Source organism: Erigeron canadensis, chromosome 4 (assembly GCF_010389155.1).
Source record: "Erigeron canadensis isolate Cc75 chromosome 4, C_canadensis_v1, whole genome shotgun sequence".
NCBI classification, from domain to species: Eukaryota; Viridiplantae; Streptophyta; class Magnoliopsida; order Asterales; family Asteraceae; genus Erigeron; species Erigeron canadensis.
The window spans coordinates 17,625,240-17,649,475 of NC_057764.1; the positions used below are offsets into that span (position 1 = coordinate 17,625,240).

Genomic DNA, 24,236 nt, shown 5'->3' on the forward strand with positions numbered 1-24,236 from the left:
AAGAGTCCAAACATTATCCATTAATTGGGACATAGATTTTTGGTTCCAAATCTTTTTTGTTTTTATTTTTCTTAAGACATGTTTTTTCTCATTTTCATATTTTTAAAATATCAAATGGAATTCAATTATGAACGTTTCTTAATTAAAAAAAAAAAAAAGGAGAAGAAATGCTAAACAATAGAATTTTCTTAACGTGTATAATAAGCCTTGTTCTGCTATCTTATGCCTCTTACTTTTTTGCTAATAAAGAATAAAAATAGAACACACATCTTTATTGGATAACAATCCTTAAAAATCAAATGGACAGGAATGGTATATGTGTTGTTTATTCTTCACGTATATTTAATTTTCTTTGCTTACTTTTCTTCTGACCCAGTCAATACAAAAAAAAAAGATGGTTTCCTATATATATATATATACGCCAATCCAAAGTCACAACCAACTTATCCTCAATGACTCTGTAGTTAAGTTACGGAGTCTTTGCTCGAACACAAAGGAAGCAATAGGGTACTACGACTATTGCATTTTGAAATACTCCAACCAAACTATATTGCAACAAACTGGATTCAGGTTTTACGTGAGTTTAGCTAATACCCAAAACTCTAGTGATATTACTCGGTTCAATGATGCTCTTAGACCTTTACTAGCTGGCTTGAGACGGAAGGCTGCGGATGGTGGTTCGCTTCTGAAATTTGCCAGTGGGAACGTTAGTGGACCGGATTTTTCGAATATCTATGCGCTTGTTCAATGTACTCCTGACTTGTCTGACGTTGATTGTGATTCTTGCTTAGAAGATTCAATCAACAGGATCCCACAGTTTATGAATGGAAGAGTTGGTGGGAGAATTCTTAAACCTATGTGTAATTTTAGGTATGAGAACTATCGGTTTTTTAATGGGAGTGCTTTAGTCATCCCGTCACCACTACCACCACCAGTTTCACAACCATCTCCGTCGTCACCGCTACCAGGTACATTGTATATCAGCCTTGTGGTTAATACATATATATGATATAACCAAATGTAACACTATTTTTAATGAACACTATAGTTCGACATCTACTAACTAATAAATTCAGTAATATATCAGGGTAGGTTACGAGTAGATGTAAAATCATATAATAGTTGTTCATGAAAGTCATTGAAGTGAAATCTCATAAAGATAGTTTCTAATAAGGTTCGAAATTTGGAGGAGACATGTCTAGCTAGTTAACAATTTAATAAAGAAATAAAATTCCGTTTACTTTGACCATATCTAAAAAGAAAGTCTGTCCACTACGTCCTTGTCAATGAATTAAAGTATTGAATTGACAAACTCACAAAAATAAGATTATGGGTAATACACGCAAGTGGACATATGACCTTTAAATTTATATAAATCTAAATTTTTTATGCTATTTTTTTCTTCTTTTATTTTTGGAAAATGCTAAATTAACAAAGCCTTTAGAATTTCATTTAACATGCAAAAAGTTGTACATTTTCATATTAAATGTCAGCTACCTGAATTTCATGATAAGTGTACAACTAATTAATACACATTAACGAAAGCCCTTAGGGCTTTGTTTAGTAAAACCCTTTTTTCTTTATATCTGTTTATAAAATGTCTCTGCATAATAAGTCAGGATGCATTAGAAAAGATTTGTATAATCTACCGAAAGATGTTTATATAATTAGACGTGAATATCTACCAATAAAATAAAACAAGATTGTAGCTTTTCATAATCGACACTTGCTCATTCTTCAAATGACACATGTCCTTTTTAAGTTTATTAATTTTAAGTTTCCTTATAATTATTAAATACTTTAAATACTAATAATATAATACTAATAATTATTATGTAGCCTGTTTTTGCCTATCTATTTAATATTTTTATAATTAAATCAATGTATGTTTTGCTATATCCATCCAATATATACACTTTCTTTATAATATGTTTGAAATTTCGAATAAACAATTATAGCATACAAATAAATAGCCGATTAACATTCTAACCGATTTGTATCATTATTCTATTAGGTCATTATCTAATTTTATTCAAATTATAATCCAAAGGCGCATTTAGTTCACAGAATGTTTTTGGAAGGATTGAAATCTTTCAAAGGAATTATAATATGAAGGAATGGAATTTGATGGAATGTTTTTGATTTTTTGAGAATTCATGTGACGGAAGGAATGAAATTCCTTCCTCCATCCCCAAAGAATGGAGATTCCATAAAATGATGGAATGTTTACATTCCTACGGAATGAGATTCCAACATCTTTGAACAACCAAACGTACTAAGGAATGGAATTGGATTCAGATTCCATTAAATTCTGTGAAACAAACGCGACCCAAGTCTTATAAAAGCCTCTAATCCTAATACTCCAAAATAATTAATATCGTATTTAATGGAATGATCAATATAAATTTACAACGTATATATAATCACTCGTACATCGTACGGGTATTAGGACTAGTAGAAATATATAATAATGCTTGTATAATTAAAAATAATTACGATATTCTAAAGATCTGTTAGTATATTAAAATGATATAATTTAGGGGATAAGTGCATATTAAAATGATATAATTTAGGTGATAAGTGCAACAGAATAAAGTTAACTAATCCCAAAAAGTTATTGTGTGCACGAACTTTAAGTCAGCTTTATTGTATCAAAAATTCTAAAGTATTCGAACGTGACTTGCTAAAAGGATAGCAGGTCATTTTTTATTTTCTTTTAATTAAAAAACTTATGTATACTATATTATAAAACAGATTTTCCCTAAATTTATTAAACTTAAAATTTTCAATATTGATTTTAAGTACTTCCCCAAAATGCCCCTCCTATCTATTCTATATTTATCTAAAATAACTATAATACCTTTCTCTCTCCTCAAATCTCAACCAATCATCTTTTTTCTCTCTCCTCCATAAATCATTTATTCCTCCAATTCATTCAAAATCTTTTATCTCAAAAACTGTACATCGATAAATTATAAAAATTGTATGGGTGTTCTTAAAATTTCATGCTCTTTCATTAGAGATATCATTCGATATATACTTTCGGCAAATTTTTAAATCCGAGGGCGGAGCCCGTACGACTAAGGCATTTGACTATCGTACTCTATGACATATCAACTCCTATAACCTATCCTACTCTATGACCTAGGTATCAACCCACCATCTCATCGCCGCAACGTGCGGGTACTAGCTCTCGTAAACATAAACATATATATATATATGGATGAGTTATTTTGAGAACTCATAAAAAAAAAGAATGCGAGAACAAATCTGGACCACACATTCCCTCTCTCTCTTTCTCTCTCTTCAATTAAATAATTAAATTCACCCAAATCATTCAAAATGCTTTATCTTTCAAACCGTAAATCGTTAGACGAAACAAAAAGCATGGTAGTATTAAAATTTTGTCCTCTTTCATTAGAGATCCAATTCGATATACTTTTAACGACTTTTTAATTTTCGTTTTCTTTTCCGTACTTACACATGTGTAGGTTGAACTTACACATGTGTAGGTTGAACAAAAATTATAATTCGGAACAGGTTTCGCCCTTAAGGATATTCATAAACCAAAGCTAGTGGAGGTTATAGGTCATTGATGGTGATATGTCATAGGGTGATAGGTCATAGGGGGTGACCGGTGATGGGTGATCTACCTAACGGGCTCCGCCCTAAGCCGCTATGACTCCGCCATGGACTGACGGGCACCGCCCTTGGCCACCATGGCTCCAACATGGATTAAGGGCTCCGCCCTTAACCTTCATTGTTGTGTACATAAGTTCATTTACTAATTTACATGTGAAAACAATGATTCTACACATGTGTAGGTAAAGTACAAGAGGAAAAAAAAACGAAAATTAAAAAGTCATCAAAAGTATATCAAATTGGATCTCTAGTGAAAGAGGGCAAAATTTTAAGACTACCCATGTTTTTTGTTTCGTCTAACGATTTACGGTTTGTGAGATAAAGCATTTTGAATGATTTTGGTGAATTTTATTATTTAATTGAAGAGAGAGAAACAGAGAAAAAATGTAACACCCCAACTAAGGCGGAACAATGAGATGTACAGAAAGTCGAGTATTCAAAACAAAGGATTATAAATAACATTCACCATAGTTTTATTTGATAAAAGAATTTACAAATGTACAAGCATGTGAACCAATTTCCAAGTACAAATGCGTCCACCGTACTTGAATACTAAGTTCACGAAACAAATAACAAGCATATGAAGTAGTATACTACAATGATCAAGGCGGATTCCATTGCCTATCACAAGGTTTGATCTTTGACTCCAAAGGGCAATGGAAATAATCATGAAGCATACAAATCCTCAATGCTTAAGCTTATTTCCTGAAAAGCATGAAGAAAAAGTGTCAACTACGAAAACGTAGTTGGTGAGTGCATAGGTTTTTATATAAATCTTGGTACATCACCGTTTTAATACTTAGAAAAACTGATTACTATTATATTTCGAAATATCCAAACCATATGATCGACAAAATTTTCATATCATGTTATCAAGTTTCCAAATACCATAATGTCATATCAAGACTTGGAGAATCTTTAGTAAAATTTCAGGTTCTCATTTGTCAAATCATCATGAGAGAAAAAGTATATAAATCGATTAATCGTATATCATACCAAAATCATTCGATTACCAAAATCATTTCAATATCACCAATTTCAACGTCTTTCAAGATATCATATGAGGGACGATACCCAATCCGTATGTCTAAACAATTTCCAATTATCAACAATATTAATATCAATTTCACTTAGCCATAAGGGCATAATTCAATATCAAATTTCATTTAGCCATAAAGGCATAATTTACATAATTTTGATGAGTAAATGCTTGAGCCACTACTACTACCATTTTATTCAAGTCCGATTACAATCCAATAATTCAATTCATAGCACAAGCTGTCAATCAAGAGCCGTAATAATAATAACAATGATGATAATGGGTCGTGCCATGGAGACGCCTGATTATCTTAAGGTAGTTAGAACACCCGGGGGCCAGACTGGAAGTGGAGGTTGTCACGAAGGCAACCAACCATCCAACGGTACGCTTTGGGTGGGCGGACGAAACCTAGTTGCGCAACTAACTAACTACAGGCCTCCACTTTCGGAGTAAATAGTAGTCTACCGAACGCCGCGGTTTGACAGAACTCAAGCTCATCACATAAATCCTTTACTATCATTTCATACTCATATATCAAGAATCATTTCATATAACAAACTCTCTTTCAAGAAACATTGCATATATAGAAAGTAGTTTCATTTATCATGCTTTTCACCCCGAAAGTAAAACACATAAAAGAGTTTGAAAGGGGGCTATGACTCACCTTGATATGCCGCATATTATACTCATCTATCCAAAATGGGTACTTCCCATCTATAGCTTCCTTGACCATATATCCATTATGTTCCTCCATCATTTTTCAAGCCAAGACTATCCCTACGATAGGACTAATATACGTAAGTTCCTATCTTAAGCCATCACTTAGAAATGCCGCTTTCATTATGTTGCTATCAATTGTGGAATCCAAGTATATTGCTAACATTCGCATTGTTTTGGTTGTAGCGATTGATGGTGAAAAAGGTTACTTTAATTACATGCGTAGTTATAAGTTGTTAGATTTTTGGTAACTTGGCTTCATTTGTGGTTTCACTTGGCATCTTAGGTTATCATGTAGAAATATCATATTAAGCTATGTTATCCTTATTCATCATTTGTTGTGTAACTGATTTTAGCGCGAATTAGCATTTGTGATATCAGTATATAACTTGGTTAACATAATTACTTATTCCTATCTCACTTAATTATCTTTGTTTTATTTTTATTACACTTATCTCATGAAATTCGTTTAAGTGTTATGGGCCATTATCAATTGGGCCTTAAGTGTCATGGGCTTTTAAATGTTTTGAACTTACATTAGTTATTGGGCTTTACCTTATTTGGGTTAGGTGCATAATGGGTCATAGTGGTTATTGGGCTATAAGGCTTATTGGGCCAAGTGGGCCTACTGATTTGTGTTCCTTATGGGTTCATTATTTGGGCCGGGTTAGCCCATTATGGTTCTTAGTTTATTACATAGCCCATTATGCCATTTATAAGATTACTTACAAATTTTCTGTTTTATACTTTATTTTTAAGAAATGTTAGCTACTATTTTGGGGTCAAGACGAATTATTTGGACCTTCATGATTTTTACGCAGTGAATTATATGTATCTAGTATTTTTGTAAATTTTTGATGAATTTTTAGATGATGTTTGTTGTCCTTAAAAATTATCCAAACACAAACTGTCCCGAATGGGCACTGCTTGCGACATTAGAAGTTTTATATCAGTTCTTGATGTTCTGATTGTTAGAAAAATCCCATGATTTTATTTTAAGTTCACAACACATTGAAATTACTTTCCACCAAGTATGACTTCCTGGAACTTTATGGATTAGGAGATAAAAATTGTTAAAGTTTATAAATTATTCATACAAAATTACAGTTTTGACCAGTTTCAGTAGAAAAATCATATCTTTCGTTTGGTTCAGTATTTTTGAGTAATTCCAGTTGGAGTTTAATCTTAACTCATTTGTCTATAACTTTTATTTTGATAGTCTTTCTTGAAAATGCCCTCACATGCCCAGTTTTCCCGTTCAAAGACAGAAGATGGATTCTGTCAGCTTACTTTGTTTGCCCAATGCATGCCTTTACTTTATGGCTTCACCCAATACTTATTTTGGCAAATCCAATACATTTTGTTCATCCTAATTCATCTATTCATCTTTCATTAGTGTTTTCTCCAGATTTTATTTCATATTTTATGGACAAATCATGTGATGAAGGTGATGAATTTATATTTGTGTTCTTGTGATTTCGGTTAGTGACTTTTATGCATTGTTTGGTCTTGAATTCTTATAAAATCCTTATTTCTTGTACTAACTTCATAAATCCCAGATTATTAACATGTATTTAATCATCAAAATATATATATGAAATCATCAATTAAAGACCCATCTCAAATCTCAAATCAAAATAGCTTAAACTAGTGCAAATCCAAGCATGCATGTAATCATCTCATCATTTTAACAACAAATCTTTATCCAACTTCAATTCAACAACTTAAAAACATATTTTTATGAAAAACTCCAGAAATATATTCATCAAGATATATAAAAATATGACCATATTTCAAAGGAAAAATCACTTTAAAAGTTATTTAATCTATAACAACACTTTTGGGTCTTAAACTTGTTGAATCCTTGAATCTTTTCTCTAGATCTTGACATGCAATATCATGAAAGAAAAGATTCTATCAACTTGCCCTCATCAAGTGTATATTCAAAAGAAAACTTGAAGATTCATAAAGAAAACATGAGTTTTTGATAAAACCTTTAAGCATAAACATAAGCAAGATTTAATCTAGTGAAAGGAGGGAAGATTATACCCTTGAAGAACACGAAATAGGGGCTGTTTTGGGCAGAAAATTTCGTGGCTTTTATGCTCCATATAAACCTTATTTCCAAGCTTGAAATAACCCTTAAAAGTATCTTGAATCAACCCTTGTTTAATCCTTTAAAAACCCTTATTATTACTATAACTTTAGATTGATTTTTCTTGCCTTTTTCTTGCTTTCTTTGAACCGAAAATGATGAAGAGAGGAAGATGATAATGTGCAGATTTTTGGGAGAAAAATGAGAGAGAAATAAGAGATTAAGTGTATTGGAAAGTGTTGGAGTGTTTAGGGTGTGTATAGTGTGAGTTGGAGTGTAAGTATAGGTATAATGTACCTTGGAAGTGTAAGAAACAAAGCATCTAACTATTTTTTTTTGGTTGGAGGGAGGGTCTTGGGGCATAAAAAATGTGGCTTATGCAGAAAATTAAGGGTATGGAGTGAGTTTATTGGTTAAGAGGTGTGGTGGGAAGACATGGGTTGGTTAACTCATGGGGTGAGGTGTTGGGTTAGTTCCCAACTAGTGTTAAGACATGCAAATAAGTATATGTATGTATTATGGGTGTGTGAGTGTAAGAATAAGTGGGTTAGTTGTATGTTGATTGGTGGATTTTATAAGAGTTTATATTTATAATAAGTTTAAGTTGTATGCATATTTTTTAATTGGAAGACTTATTCAAATGTTGCAATATATTTATGTACTTATTATTATTCAAGCTTACTATTATGTACATAATAGTTTATAAATTTATTTTCAAGATGGTGATTATATCTTTGTGTTCAAATGTACGTCAATTAGTTTGGCGTTTGAATTGTTGGTCCTTTGTGAAGATTTATGATTGTTATCACAACTTGTGAGTCTTACCTTATTATTTATATAACTTAACTTCTCGAGATTCAATTTTTGGTTCATTGGCATTTTGTCAAGTTCAATTAGAACTAATATCTGTAGCTTGAGATCGTATTGAATAATTATAGTTATTCTATATGGCATTTCACTGTACTAGGGGGCAATTATCGCTATGCTTTGAATGTCTAGAAGGTCGATTCTCTTAATAAACCTCTAGGGATAAGGACCTAGATAAGTCCAAGTAAATTATCCTAATTGGAAAATGAGGGTTGTTACAAAAAATGTGTGGTCTAGAATGGTTTTTGAGTTCTTTTTTATTTGTGGGTATAACCCATTATATATATATATATGGGTGAGTTATTTTGAGAACCACTAAAAAAAAAAAACGTGAGAACCAATCTTAGTCCTCCATTCATCAAGATCAAGAAGAGCATGTTTGTCATTATTAAAAAAGTTGTACAACACTTTCTTTCTCTCTCCTCTTATTAAATCAAAAAATATCTAAATCATTAAAAAACTTTTATCTCACAAACCGTAGATCGTTAGACGAAAAAAAAAACATGGGTAGTCTTGAAATTTCGTCATTTTTCATTTGAGATGCGATTCGATATACTTTTGACGACTTTTTAAATTTCGTTTTTTTTTCATCACGTTCATCCTACACATGTGTAAGTACAACCTACACCTGTGTAGGAAAGACCTGGAACTGGTGAGTTGTATAACCTGCCAATGGGTAAGTACAACCTACACATGGGTAAGTTACTTATAAAGTTCAAAAATGATGATGACGCATTGTAAAACCCTAAATACTAAACCCTAAAACTTAATTTCAAATCCGAGGGGGATGGTACTTTCTAAAAATACAGAAAAATCTAAACCCTAAAAACCTAATATGGATGAGGGTTCCCACTCTAGGGTTTAGGGTTTGAAGGTCGAGGGTTAGCCGAGCGGGTACATGACACGCTTTAGGGTTTAGGGTTTGAAGTTGTAGGGTTAGCCTTTAGGCTAATCCTACAACTTCAAACCCTAAACCCTAAAGCTTAATTGCTAATATGAGGGGAGAGCTACATTCTAAAAACCCTGGAAAATCTAAACCCTAAATGCTAAACCCTAAAAACTAAAAAGGATGAGGGTTCCCACTACAGGGTTTAGGGTTTGAAGCCCGAAGGTTAGCCGGCTAACCCTCGACCTTCAAACCCTAAACCCTAGAGCGAGATGTATTCGGGGTAAGTACAACTTGCCCATGGGTAAGTACAACTTAAACATGTGTAAGATGAATGTGATAAAAAAAATACTAAATTTAAAAAGTCGTCAAAATTATATCGAATCGCATGTCTAATGAAAGAGGACCAAATTCTAAGACTACCCACACTTTTCTTTTCGTCTAACGATTTACGGTTTGTGAGATAAAAGTTTTTTAGTGAATTAGATAGAATTCTATTAAAGTAAGAGAGAGAAAAAAAAGGGGCTGACGAAAATACCCCTCTAGTGTTGAGAGGGGTTTTTTATTTTTAATCTTGTCCATCCATTTTCTTTGATTCAAGGGTGTAGAGGAGTTCTTGGGTTCTTTTTTTTAGGAGTTTTCAAATAACCCCTCCTCTATATATATATACGAAAGTAAGTACCCGCGCGTTGCGGCGGTGAGATGGTGGGGGTGATAGCTAGGTCAGAGAGTGTGATAGTCAAATGCCTACGGCCTCCGCCCTCCGCCCTCGGATTTAAAAATTCTACGAAAGTATATCGAATGACATATCTAATGAAAGAGCATGAAATTTTAAGAACACCAATACAATTTTTATAATTTATCGACGTATGATTTTTGAGATAAAAGATTTTGAATGAATTGGAGGAATAAATGATTTATGGAGGAGAGAGAAAAAAGATGATTGGTTGAGATTTGAGGAGAGAGAAAGCGTATTATGGTTATTTTAGATAAATGATTTATAGATGAGAGAGTATTTTTGAGATATACTTAAAATCAATATTGAAAATTTCAATTCAATGTTGAAAATTTGAAAGGAATCTGCTTTATAATATAATATAATATAGATATATATAAAATAAAACAAAGGTTTATATATATTAACAGAGAGATGATGACGATGATGACTGCTAATTGCACCACCACAATCACGATGCACACACATACCCACCTACTATCTCTGTCACGTCCGCAGCCGCCATAACAACACCGATTGCACCACAACAAACATAATCCGTCCAAGATGATTTCTTAAATCTGTTGTAGATCGATCAACGAATGGCGTTGGTAGTGTGTTCGATGATGGCGCTTGTGATGCAATGCAAGTGGCACCGGAGTTGTACCCATCCTACTACCCACCTTCTCAACAAAAAAATCAAACACAAAAACATGAATCACACAAAATTTTTTTTACCTTTTTATAATAAATCAATGGAAAATAAGAAAAGATCCTTCTTTGCTGTTTTATCTTTTCTTTTGATTCTTTTAATTTCTTTCAACGGTGCTTTTATCTTCTCCATAACCATACCGGAAAATATCGCCTGAGATTTAAGAAACTTGGTTTCTGTGTATCATCATCTTTGTCAAACTTGATGTACTCACTTGAAGAAGAAGAACAAAACCCATATGTACTTTCAAATACCCATTTCAAATCACATGAAAACTCGGTCACCGGCGCCGGAGATTCTTTTGTACAACGACAAAATGGGCATGTTTTTGTGGTGAAAAAAGAAACCCCAAATGTAATTTCAAATACCCATTTGCCCCTTTTGTGTAAATCTCATAGTTTATTGATTTCCGGTAATGTAAATCATATTTATTGATTTCGTTTTTTGTTTACATTATTCATTTCCGGATGTGATGATTAAAGTGAAAATGATAATGATGGTGGTTGGATTTATTGACCAGGAAAAGAAAGGGCAACAAAAAAAAGTAAGGAAGGTAAGAAAGAAAGAATAATTAAGAAGATAAAAAATTAGTATTATGTGAAGTAACCGGTTACAAATATCCACAATCTAGTTTTATATTTACAATAAACGTAATTTCAAGTTTCCAAATTCGTACACAGTAAGTTTTTGGGATTAGTTAACTGCATTCTGACGCACTTATCTATATAATTTAGTATCGAGATAGATTTAACTACGTACTTTTTAAATAATTTATCAATCAATAAAATTTAAGATATATTTTTATTATACTGTATCAATTATTTTATTATGAATACCATGTCGTTTTGAAAAAAAAAAAGTAACAAAAAAATAAAATAAAAAAGCATTAAAGTTTTAGTGACCGAAGACAAAATAGAAAAGTTAAATTATTTGAAGAGGCTTATATGAGTACTTGGAAATAAAAAATTAAAACGACAACCAATTCCATTTCAATATTTTGGTTGCATCTTTCTATATATGAATGTAAGCCTAAAATAGATTGAGACTGGAATCATTGCTGGATTCGTTTTGAAAGTTATTCTTGAATTGAATTTTTTTTTTGAACTTAGAGTAAATGTTATATCAATCATTAGTAAATTTTTCAATCTTTTTGCAGGAAATAACAATGATACAACACGAGTGGTCATAATCATAGTGACTATTGTGGTAGTCACGGCTGTCATAATAATTGCTTTACTCTGTATTTTTATGAGATTGAGGAGGAGGAAGAAGCCAACTCCCCAGCCTCTACCAAATGAAAGTATTCAAAGTAAGTTCCAAGTTTGCAAATCCAGATTTATAATAGACAAGCCACTAGTTTGCATTACATTTATCTCCTCTTTTTATCAACTAGGTGAAAGCATTGATATTGGCACTGCTGAATCTTTACAATTCCCTTTTGGTACAATTAAAGAAGCAACACACGATTTTTCTGAAGAGAATAAGCTTGGACGAGGTGGATTTGGAGCCGTTTACAAGGTATGAGAAAATTGAAATTAATGGCTAGTTAAATTTTGGAATTAAGAAAATTGAAATTAATGGCTAGTTAAATTTTGGAATTGGAAATCTTGATAGGTCTTTAACACTGATAGATGCTTTTAATTTATATCAATATACAGGGTACTCTAAGAGATGGACAGGATATAGCAGTAAAGAGACTAGCAAGGGATTCTGGTCAAGGAGATGTGGAATTCAAGAATGAGGTTTTGCTAGTTGCGAAGCTTCAGCATCGTAATTTGGTTAGGCTACTTGGCTTCAGCATAGAAGGAAGCGAACGACTTCTCATCTACGAGTTCTTGCCAAATGCCAGTCTTGATCAATTTATATTTGGTAAGTTTTTTAAAGTTCTTGCTATATTAATTAGTCAACCATGTTTGACCAACAGGTTGATAATGATACTTTGTCTTGATTTTTGTTACTAACATTCGGATCATGATGGTGATATAGATCCAACTAAACGTAAACTTCTTGATTGGGATAGACGATACAACATCATTAAAGGGATTGCTAAAGGGCTATTATACCTTCACGAAGATTCTCGTTTAAAGATATTTCATCGTGATATGAAAGCTAGTAATGTTTTGCTAGATTCCGAAATGAACCCTAAAATTGCAGACTTTGGCATGGCAAGATTGTTTAAGCCAGAGGAAACTCAAGGTGATACGAGTCGGATTGTTGGAACCTAGTAAGTACATTTTATTTAGACTATAACTTCAATACACAGACATTAATATATAGAAGTTTAGTTATACATTGTAAGCGAATAAAAACAACTTCTCGATCGGGATGCAATTGTTGTAGCTAAAATCTGCGCTGGTTAAATATCCTTATCGAAATACCGGTTTACTCGTTACCTTTTGAAATATCCATGTGACTTTTCCCTACATTTATATGCGCAATACAGCTAAAAAAAAAAACAAGAGAATTTTACATTGATCGAAATAATTGGGTACTACAATTAGCAATGTGTATATCGTAAGCAAAAAGCTGTTTTTTGTTAGTTGTTCTTGCAATCCGTGGTTACTAATTAATAACATATTGAATGATCACCAGAAGTTTCTTGCATGCAAGTTTATTTCAAAATAGTTAAGATGCGTATGGAGTGTAAGTGCTAACTCTTTGCCCATGTTGTGCCCTCTTATAGCGGGTATATGGCACCAGAATATGCTATGCACGGCCAATTCTCAGTAAAATCAGATGTGTTTAGCTTTGGAGTGTTAGTACTAGAGTTGGTATCCGGTCAAAAAAACCAATGTTTTCAGAGTGGAGAATGCACTGAAGACCTTCTTAGCTTTGTAAGTACCAAACTTTTACTCCTACTACAAAACTCTGTTTTTATTGTATTTATAACAAATATGTTAAATCTGTTTAAGGCATGGAAAAGCTGGAAGAATGGGACGACTTCAGATATGATCGATCCCATATTGAAAACTGGAACGGGTTCATTGCGTGACATCATTAGAAGTATTCACATTGGGTTGTTATGCGTTCAAGAAAATGTTAGTAACAGACCAACCATGGCTTCGGTTATTCTAATGCTTAATAGCTTCTCTATCACACTTCCGATGCCAGCCGCACCTGCGTTTTTCATGCATAGTAACATTGATCCTGAAATGCCACCCCTCCGGGAATATAGTTCTTCAACGGAGAGCAGTGGTTTAGAAAAATCTAATATATCAAAATCAAGATCAAGGTCATCACAATTATCCGTAAATGATGTTTCAATATCCGATTTTGTTCCTAGATAAGTATTGTGCATATGACATATGTTTTGGTATACTCCAATCTTTGAGCTAGTATTCGTTAAGAACTTGGATTTAATTCTACAACTCAATGTTGCTTGGTAATTTGAAATTAAGATACACATTTGCTCGTACACATTGTATCTATGTTTCAATTTCCTATAGTATCATGCAATCCTGCTAACATAATTATGGTTAATTTTTTTAAAAATATCACACTTATGGTTTGTATAGACGTACTCCAGTTCAAAGAAACTATGATCACATGACAAGTCTTCAACAAAAATTCATCTGAGTCCATTATCTTAGGTGCAAACTCAATCCTACAATAGAAATTAATTGTAAGAAACTAATAGTTTTGAGTCGGAATTAATTGAGCTTATATGTAATAGATAGTTTTACAGTATGCATCAAAATTGATGATGGTGACTTGTGGTTACATATTGGTCATAATATCACTACCCATGGTTTTATGCATAACTTGTGGTGTATCATGCATTATTGACCAAATTAAGAAGTTAAACCAGTTGTACCCTACCGGCATTTTAGATGTCCAAGCATAGCAAACGTAACAAAAGTGTTTGATTAGACGATATTTAGGCAAGATTAAACCCACAAATTGTGCGAATAACTGAGAACATAACAAAACATATAATAACTGATAGTTACATTATTATTCATAAATTTTAATAATATAAATAACTGTCAGACTACGAATGATACAAAAAATAAATTTATAGTTAATTTATTAATATATTATATATATCAAATATATAAAAACATGATTAATGAAACATATTTATCTATAAATCATAAAAATACGCTATAATATATATATATATATATATTTTTAGAACAGCAAAGGCCGGGCCACGGGTATCCAGACTGGTTACCGTGAACCTAAGACCCGTTTCCCTCCCCCCTGCCCGCCCCACCCGGTAAATGCTCCACGAAGGCCTAGGAAACCTAAAGCCCGTAAATCTCACGCCCGAGAGTATCGAACCTGAGACCTCACGGACAGATGTCAGGGTGTCCAAAAACTAATATAATAAATCCTTCAAAATATTAATCATAATATAATAAACAATCTTTTTTTATAACGACAGAAAATTTTATTATTGAACGGACCAGCTAGCAAGATGCTAGAAGGTCAATTTACAAAAAATACAATCTATAATACACTAGTTACACATCTAGATTCATCTCAGGGCTTTAACTGCTTAGACTGTAGAAAGGTTGAAAAGACTCATGCCTAATAGCTGGCAGAAAAAACCTCAACAACGAATCCCGAGCCACCAGATTTCACTTTGTGATGTTTTTGGTACGGTCTCAAACAAGTCTCGATGAAAAAAGCTACCTTGTAAAAAAAGAAAATGTAATGTAAATGAGAACCAAGTATTCCAAATACAATAAAGAAAGCATCAACCATGAGAAAATGGAGTCGTGATCCATGTATGCCAAGTTGATCTGCCCTTTCTGTCGTGACTATGAACCCATAGGAAAGAGGTAGAAACAATGGCATTGAAGATGTCACTACTACATTCATGCTAATATATTCCGGTTAAAAACTATATTGGAACCCGCCTAATAGCCGTGTCTTATGCGGGGGAGTCCTATTTGAGTCATAATAGAACCCGCTTCAATAGGCGATTCCTATTAATAAACAACCGGCTCCTTTTATACATATTAGAACCCACTTTTTCAAATAGAACCCACTTTTTTTCTTGGCGCCAAGTTTGCGATGGAACCCGTCTCTTTTGTTTTAAATCCCGCTTTCCACGACAGCCGAGTTCTAATTTAGTTTTGCTAGCTTTTCCATATATAGATAGTAATCTACTTGAATATTTCTATAATTCCAACCCTTCTACTTTTAACTTTTTGGGTTTTTAGACCTGCATATGCTAATTAACATATTCCAAAATGAAACTAGTAATTCACATAAAACTTGTAGATTATAAACACCAATTGTACCATTGGTAATTTGAATATCGAGGAACTTGTACAAAACATATTCAAGGGGGGAGAAAAGAAACTATGCTATAATGTTTATTCAGCTTTGCTTCAATACTAACATGTACGAAGCAACCAAACACAGACCTCTTTATGGTTATACTCAAGATATCCAAAAAATGACTCGCTGCATCATTGCAGCACATTGTCTCCCCATGGTTGAAACATGGTCTTCTATTTGGCCTCGATTTTGTAATGAGTTAAAGGTAATAAAAAACACGATCCATTTCCCTTGTAAAAGGCCGTCTACTTTATGATGTTGAATTGCGTCAATGTCAAAGTCGCTTCAGTTTCCCACTGACTCAACATGGCCCTTTAGTGTAAGTACTAATGAAGCCTGTATAAGCGATCCAAATGTTAAGTACTTTGAAATATTATAAGGAACCTCAACATATCAAACATGGCTATATAACATTTAATATTTAAGTACCTTGCAACTTCAACAAGTCTTTTGGCCTGTTCACAACTTCGCCCAATTCCTTCAATTCTTACAAATTATTTCCTGCCTGCATACACTGCTATCAAAGTTCAGACCTGAAACATACGATTACCATATACAAGTTTTAAAATATGCAAATATTAGCTGTCAAATAACCTTGAAGGGAGAAAAGTCAAACATACATATCAAAGTAATGAACATAAACCCAAACAACATATGGATGGTGATAGAAACTGCATAGACATGAAGATGTAAAAAATTAGTTAATAAGTAAATGTTGTCTTCACTTGTAAGGTTTTACTAAATGTCTAAATATGAGAAAGATTGAAACTGATTGTGTAGTTTTCCATTCTTTGGAAAATAGCTCTACTAAGCACAACACTAATAAAATAATTACCATAAAAAAAACATAAATAAGTTCTCTTATGAATAAAACATAGGGATAAGTGCCCCAAAATGTAACTATATATGACCGAATGCCTATTGTGGGAACCAACTTTATGTTTTGGATATTTTATGGACTAAACTTGGTTAAATTGGCTAAACCAATAAATTTTGACTGGCTCATCCATTAGCCGGTAAATACTGTATTTTTGTTTTTTTTTTAATTCCGACGTGGAATATGCGACATCATAATAAAACAAAAAATAAGTTATATATATATATAAACTACGGAACTAATGCAGATCGTTTCACACACTTTAACACACACACATGACGATTCACACACACACACATAAAACGAAATCCAAAATTCTGGTTTGATCGATGTTTTTTTAACTCTTTCACTGCCATATCAAGGTATGTCCTTCATTTATCTGCAAGTATTTCATGATATGTAGCAGATCTAGAAAGGGGGAAAACCCTAATTTTGAATATTTTTAAAATTTATTGCAATTCCATGTATATCAGTGTATTATTTTACTTCAATATTGTTTTTTTCGTTGTAGTTATTCACATTATCCTTGTTACTAGCTGATAATGATTTATTATTTTTTATTTATCTAGGGGAAAACCCTAAAAGTTGATTTATTTATTAAAAATGGTCCCAAGAAACAATTTTTTATTATTTATTTGCTTGAAAACCTAAAAATTGATTTTTTAATTAAGTTATGTTCTCATTTTATATTGTAGAAATGAAAGATCCTGGAGGATATAAACTAATCGTGCACCATGATGGTGTTTTCTTCGTAATGCCTATTCGTTATTAAGGTGGAGAAGTCAAAGAATTGGTTACTAGGGGTAAGTCTTTGGAGGAGTTGAAAACTTACCTTCATGCGAAAATAGGTACTGTCATAAAGGGTGTGTATTATTTGTTAGACCCTGATAACTTTGATAGTATCATGAAATTACGTAATGAGGAGGACTTGACAGTATTCTTTGATGTGGCTGACTCATATGGTCCAATGAATGTTTATTTGAGCCACTTGGATAATGAAGCCTTAGATGAAATGATTTGTAATGATAATTAAGCATTTGAAAGACTTGGATAATGAACAAGTAGATGAACCTATGGATTGTGAAGAACATGATGACCAAGTAGATGATAATATTGGGAATATGCATAGTGTAAAAGAAAATAGTGATAGGGATGGTTTTAGGACCCCTGAGGTTGGTCAAAGTAGCAGACAACCAGATACTAAAGCAGAAGATTCAGATGAGGATGATGATGACTTTCAACCAGATGATTCAGATGTTAAGTCTCTTGCATCTTTAGACCACTTGAGTGAAGGTGAGGATGAATTGAGGGAAGTCAGAAAAGGTAACCCCATAGTTAAAATTCCTACTAGTAAGCAGTTACCCAAACTTGGTGTTCATTAGAATGAACAGGGAGATGACAGGGATGTCATACATCAAGAACATGACCAGTTCATCAAGGAACTCATTTCTACAATGAAGGGAGGTGATGGGGGAGAGTTTGTTGATCCACTGCAACCAGAACCTAAGGAAGAGTCAAAGTTTCCTGTTTATGACAAGGCTACCCATTGGAGGTTGAAAAAACCTAAGGTACTAACTTGAAATTCATTGCAATTACTTTGTATGTAATATGACTTTGTATAACTTGAAATTCATTGGAATTGCTTTGTAATGTAGGTTGGTGAAAAATATGAGGGACCTGATCAGTTGAAGGAATGTCTCTCATACTATGCATTAGCAAATGGATACTCACTATGGTATGAGAGAACATGCTCCAAGAATATAATTGCAAGATGTGGTACCAGACCTGAAAAGATTTCTGAGCCAGAAAAGGGAAAACAAAGAAAAACCAAAAGATACCAACCAACTCAACAGAAATGTAAGTGGAGATTGTCTGCATCATGGATGAAATCTGAAAGGTCATTCCAGGTAAAGAAGTTAGAAGACACACACACTTGTGCTAGGAATTTTAAGTATGGGAGTTTGATAAATTACAAATGGATAGGGAGACATTTTGCTGATAGAATTAGACAACAACCAGAAATTAAGTTATCTGTGTTGCAGGATTTGGTTATGAAAAAATATAAGTGTTTTGTTACACATCAGCAGGTTAAAAGGGCTAGGGCATGGGCCTTGAATGAATATGAAAAGTCCCTAGAAGAGCATTATGCTCTACTTAGACCATATGCTGATGCATTATTGACAACCAATCCAGGGTCCACTGTTAGACTAGGAACTACAACTAATCCTGATGGCAAAGTATATTTTGAGAAGTTTTATGTATGCTTGTTTGGTCTCAAAGAAGGGTGGAAGAGGGGGTGTAGAAAGATAGTTGCCCTAGATGGATGCTTTCTGAAAACATCTTGTCATGGGGAGTTACTAACAGCTGTTGGCAGAGATGGAAATAATCAAATCTTCCCAATTGCTTGGGCAATTGTGACAGTTGAGAACAAGGAGAATTGGACTTGGTTTTTGGAACTACTGGCACATGATCTTGCTTCTCCAGAAGGTGCAGAACTTACAATTATGTCAGACCAGCGTAAGGTATTCAATACATGAACACCAAACAAGCATACATACCTTGTATGCTTGTTTCTTAATGCATATGCCTAGTATTTTAATACATGAACTGCTTTCTGTTTAATGTATATGCCTTGTATTTTAATACATGAACTGCTTTCTGTTTTTGTTTTGTTTGTAGGGACTCATTGAGGCAGTGAAGGATATCATGCCTAGAGCTGAGCACAGGCAGTGTGCAAGGCATATATATGAGAATTTCAGGAAGGTTTGTAGTGGTGAAGAGTTTAGAAACTTGTTCTGGAGGGCTTCCAAGGCTACATACCCTGCTCAATATGAAGCTGTGATGAATGAAATTAGGACTGCAAATCCAAATGCTTACAACTACTTGATGGCCATAAAGCCAAGATCTTGGTGTAGAGCATTCTTTGAAATACACAGGAGCTGTGAAGTAGTTGAGAATGGCTTCAGTGAATGCTGGAACTCAGTCCTCTTAAAGGTAAGAAACAAACCCATTATTACATTATTAGAGGCATAGAGGGTTATACTCATGATAAGGTTAGAGTCAATTAGGGATAAGAGTTCCATGTGGGAGCATGATGTATGCCCTGCAATTAGGAAAAAGATGGATATGATAAAAAATGAAAGGTCAGATTGGTTGGTTATCTATGCTGGAGCTTCAAAATTTGAGGTTAGAAATTACAGATATGCTTATTGTGTAGATATGGATACAAATAGTTGTGATTGTAGGATGTGGGACTTAAGTGGCATACCTTCTGTCCATGGTGTGCAAGCCATCTTTAAAATGAATCAAGAGCCTGAGGATTACATATCTGGTTGGTTTAGGAAGTCAATGTATGATGAGGCATATCGGCAGTTCTTGAACCCTGTGGGTGGCATGGATACATGGAAATCATTCCCAAATTTGAATGTAGCATTGCCTCCCAAGCCCAGAAACATGCCTGGAAGACCCAAAAAAAAGAGGCAACGGGCTACACATGAACTAAGGGTTTGTGGTTCTAGAGTGACAAAACATGGTGCAGAGATGCATTGTGGTAAGTGTTTGTAGAAAGGGCATAATACTAGGACCTGTAAGAATGAACGTGTCTTAATCCCCAAAGTGAAAAAACCTAAAGGAAGGCCACCAAAGAAGGCACAACAAGCTTCTGATGCAAGAACTAATGTAAGAACTGCAAGTCAGGGACCAAATGCTACAAGTACAAGTCAACAGCCAGCCAGGGTTGCAAGTCATGAACCAAATCCTAGAACTGCAAGTCAAGAACCAGTCAGGGCTGAAAGTGGAGGGTCTGCAAGTGGGAAATCAATTAAAAGGAGCCTATTTCAGCAAACCACAAGAAATGCAAGTCAAAATTCCATGCCTATTAGTCCTGGAAAGAGAACAGGTGTTACCAAATCAGGTTTCAGGTTTCCTTTACCAACTTTTGCAAATAAAAGTAATGCAGGTGTGGCCAGATTCCCAAATAGAAGGGGTGTTGCTAGTCAAGGACCAAGAGTGGCATTTGGTAGATCTATGAGTTGGCTGGGTGGAGGCATTGGTTCATCTGGGACACTTGTATCAAACCAACCAAGAAATGTGCAGGTTGAAGAAAACATTTACATGTGTGAACCAAGGAATAAGCAACTACTTCAAGGAACACAAGAGTCAGTTAACCAAGGAAGAACATTGCCAACTGCAGGAACAAGGAAGAGTCCAAGGAATAAGCAAGCAAGCACAAACCCAACTGCAGGACCAAGTAGTCATCAAGCAGTGAAGAAAAGAGTTCCTAGTCAAAGAATCCTTAGGCAGCAACTGGCCAAGCATGTGCCAGGACCAGGAAATTGCAAGGAAGATGCCATTACTTTGTAGATGCCATCTTTTGAACTAATCTTTTGGAATGTTATGTATTAACTAAATGCTAGGCAGTTTGTTATCTTTTGTAATGATCTAACATGTGTCTTTTGTATATCTTTTGTAACATTCTGCCATGTATCTTGTCTAGTGACAAACTGATGTAGTGAAATGAAGTTATGAAGTTATATTATGTAAATAGCATGTGTTATCTTTTGTATATCTTTTGTATATCTTTTGTAAGAATGCATGACAAACAAATGTGTATTATGCAAACAAATGTTGAAACACACATTACTGGCATAAACATTTAAAAGTTCTAATTTCTTCATAAAATACCAACCAAGTAGATAGACAAAAGGGAACCAAATAAAAACAATACAACCATTACATCAATTTCTAATTTCTTCATAAAATACCAACCAGGACTTCTTTTTAATTCATCATAACCAAAGCTATGACAATGCATAACATTGCCACAACCCCAAAAGAAAAGTAAAATACTTTATCCACAAATTTATCTTTTGACTTTGCATAAGTCAATTCTTCCAAAACTTTCACCAATTTCTCCTTTGATTCATCTTGTTCATCAATTCGATATTTATTTGTTTCTGAGTGCAATTCCATCAACAAATCCTTGTAGTGTTGATTTGGAAGCTCTTCGTCGATAAAATTGAAAGTGGTACAGGAACAGCTTTTAACCTAGTATGAAAACACATATATGGATAATCAAGAATTTTATATTTATAGAACCCTAATCAAATTAAAAAAAAACTTACATTAGGACACCGAACGAATCTCCTTCCTGGGTTTCTGCTAGTCCATGATCTGAGGATGTACATCTTTTCTCCACAGTTGCAGTAATGGTAGCGAGTTGCTCGATTTGTTGATGAAGCAGAAGAACCAGAGGCCATGGAAAGCGGGAAAGGAGAGAGGAGAGAGCGGGAAAAAAAATGGGGGGGAAAGAGGAGTAATGAAAAGGGTGGGAAAAATTAGGGTTATATAACCTGGGACCATGTACAATCGACGTGGAATTATTTTTTTTAGTTTTTTAAAAGAAACCGATACACATAAGCATACATCCGGTTACTTATTGGTTTAGCCAATTTAACCAAGTTTAGTCCATAAAATATCCAAAACATAAAGTTGGTTCCCACAATAGACATTCGGTCATACTTAGTTACATTTTGGGGCACTTATCCCTAAAACATATCACCTGTTATATAAGCCAAGTCAAGTGACCGTAAACCTCTTTTTGCAAACTTATAAATGACAACATGAACTCGGGAAACCACAATAAGTTATGCAATTCCACTCTTTCTACCTAGAAATAGCCCATTTACATCTTTCACATCACGAGATACAAAAAACCATATTATATACTTTTCGCCAAATTTGGATAAATGCTTTACCTAAGTTTATACTTTATACATCATGCTTGCAAAGGCTCTTGATCTAATGTATTCATTACGCTCAAACTTCCCACTATTGTTCGAAATTCCAATTTCACCTGCAAATCAACATTTTTTAGATACAGAAATTTTTAATGAAACAAAGTACTCAACTACAATAAAATACCAATGTTTAAACATAATCAACATATGAATATGGGCTTAATATCCATACCTCTACAGAGGAATACGACTTTGTACCAACTCAAAATGAACCACTATTACCCATCGAGCAATATGTAGGATCACCTGCGTGCATACATTAATACATACAACAACAAGAACTTTCAAAAACACGAAACCGACAAGCTTGAGTAATGATTTTCTTGCTTTTTTTGACTACTTTAGGTGGTTATAGGTGGTGTTGTCAAAAAATTTGAGAAGTTACAAGGATTTTTTGAAAGGGAATTAATATGTAAACACGAATGTCGAATAAACATAAGCTTTTCATCTGATCTTACTTAAAAGAACTTGGTGATATGTAAGTAATGATTGATACAGCTATACTAAACCATTTATCTATTTAACCTAAGGGAAAAATTTTATATAGCTTTTGATCTTCATATATATACAATTTGATAAATTTTAATTTCACAAATTTTAACAGTAATTTTTTGTAGTCATTTATATACGAAATAAACATAAGAGATACATACAAATGAAATAATTACCTTCATAAATGAAAAGTTTAATCGTGGTTGTGCTCGTAGTAAGATGTTGTCTGGATAAAACTAAGATAATATTTTTAGTTTGATGAAAACACGTCTGGAAAAACTGTTTGCTATTCAAATTTGAATGTGATTCCACCATTTAGTTTGATATTTTTAAACAACCGCCTCCTAATTTAATGCAAATAAATTCTCGGAAAAAAGAGCCCTTAATATGACTCGGTCATTTTAATAAGGGGGTTCTATTTTAAGGTTGCGAGACTTATTTGGGGGGCTTTATTTATGAAATTGTACGCGGCTTTAAAACGACACGGTATTTTAGTAAGCAATCTTAATACGACACGGTTTTTTTAGTAAGCGGATTGATTTAGGGGGTTCTATTTAAAAAGCGGGTTTTATTAAGGGAGTTCTATTTAGATTTAGTATTCCAAATACAATAAAGAAAGCATCAGCCATGAGAAAATGGAGTCGTGATCCATGTATGCCAAGTTGATCTGCCCTTTCTGTCGTGACTATGAACCCATAGGAAAGAGGTAGAAACAATGGCATTGAAGATGTCCAGCTCACTCTCGTGAATGTCGTAATGTAAAGCATTGTTTCTAGCTGTTATTGGAGTTTCTGTACACCTATTATTGTCCACTGCAATGCAATTCAGGAGATGGGCTATTGGTGTTGCACCTATACTACATTGTCTATGCTACGATGTGTATACTAAATTATGTATACTACATTATGTGTATATGATGATAATCTCTATGAGATAATATTTTATTATACGTGACAACTGATTATCTTGTATAAGATGATGTCTATACTACACTAATCTCTATGAGATAATAGTGTAGTATACGTCCTGTTAGCCTAAGTCCAGCCCAGATATTTATGTGACAGTATATATACGTGTTATAGGTCTAGGGTTTCAGCTTAATGG

At 33.6% G+C, this 24,236-nt stretch overlaps 1 protein-coding gene across 1 annotated transcript; it reads left to right on the top strand.

Annotated features, from left to right (window-relative positions):
• The first annotated feature begins 394 nt into the window (after positions 1–394).
• On the top strand, positions 395–14,088 carry LOC122597058 (putative receptor-like protein kinase At4g00960). The gene is made up of 7 exons (XM_043769693.1): positions 395–968; positions 11,830–11,982; positions 12,067–12,191; positions 12,332–12,542; positions 12,660–12,897; positions 13,357–13,507; positions 13,586–14,088. Exons 1-7 carry the CDS (start codon positions 395–397, stop codon positions 13,958–13,960), a joined length of 1,827 nt encoding a protein of 608 aa, XP_043625628.1. The 3' UTR covers positions 13,961–14,088.
• The last annotated feature ends 10,148 nt before the right edge of the window (positions 14,089–24,236 follow it).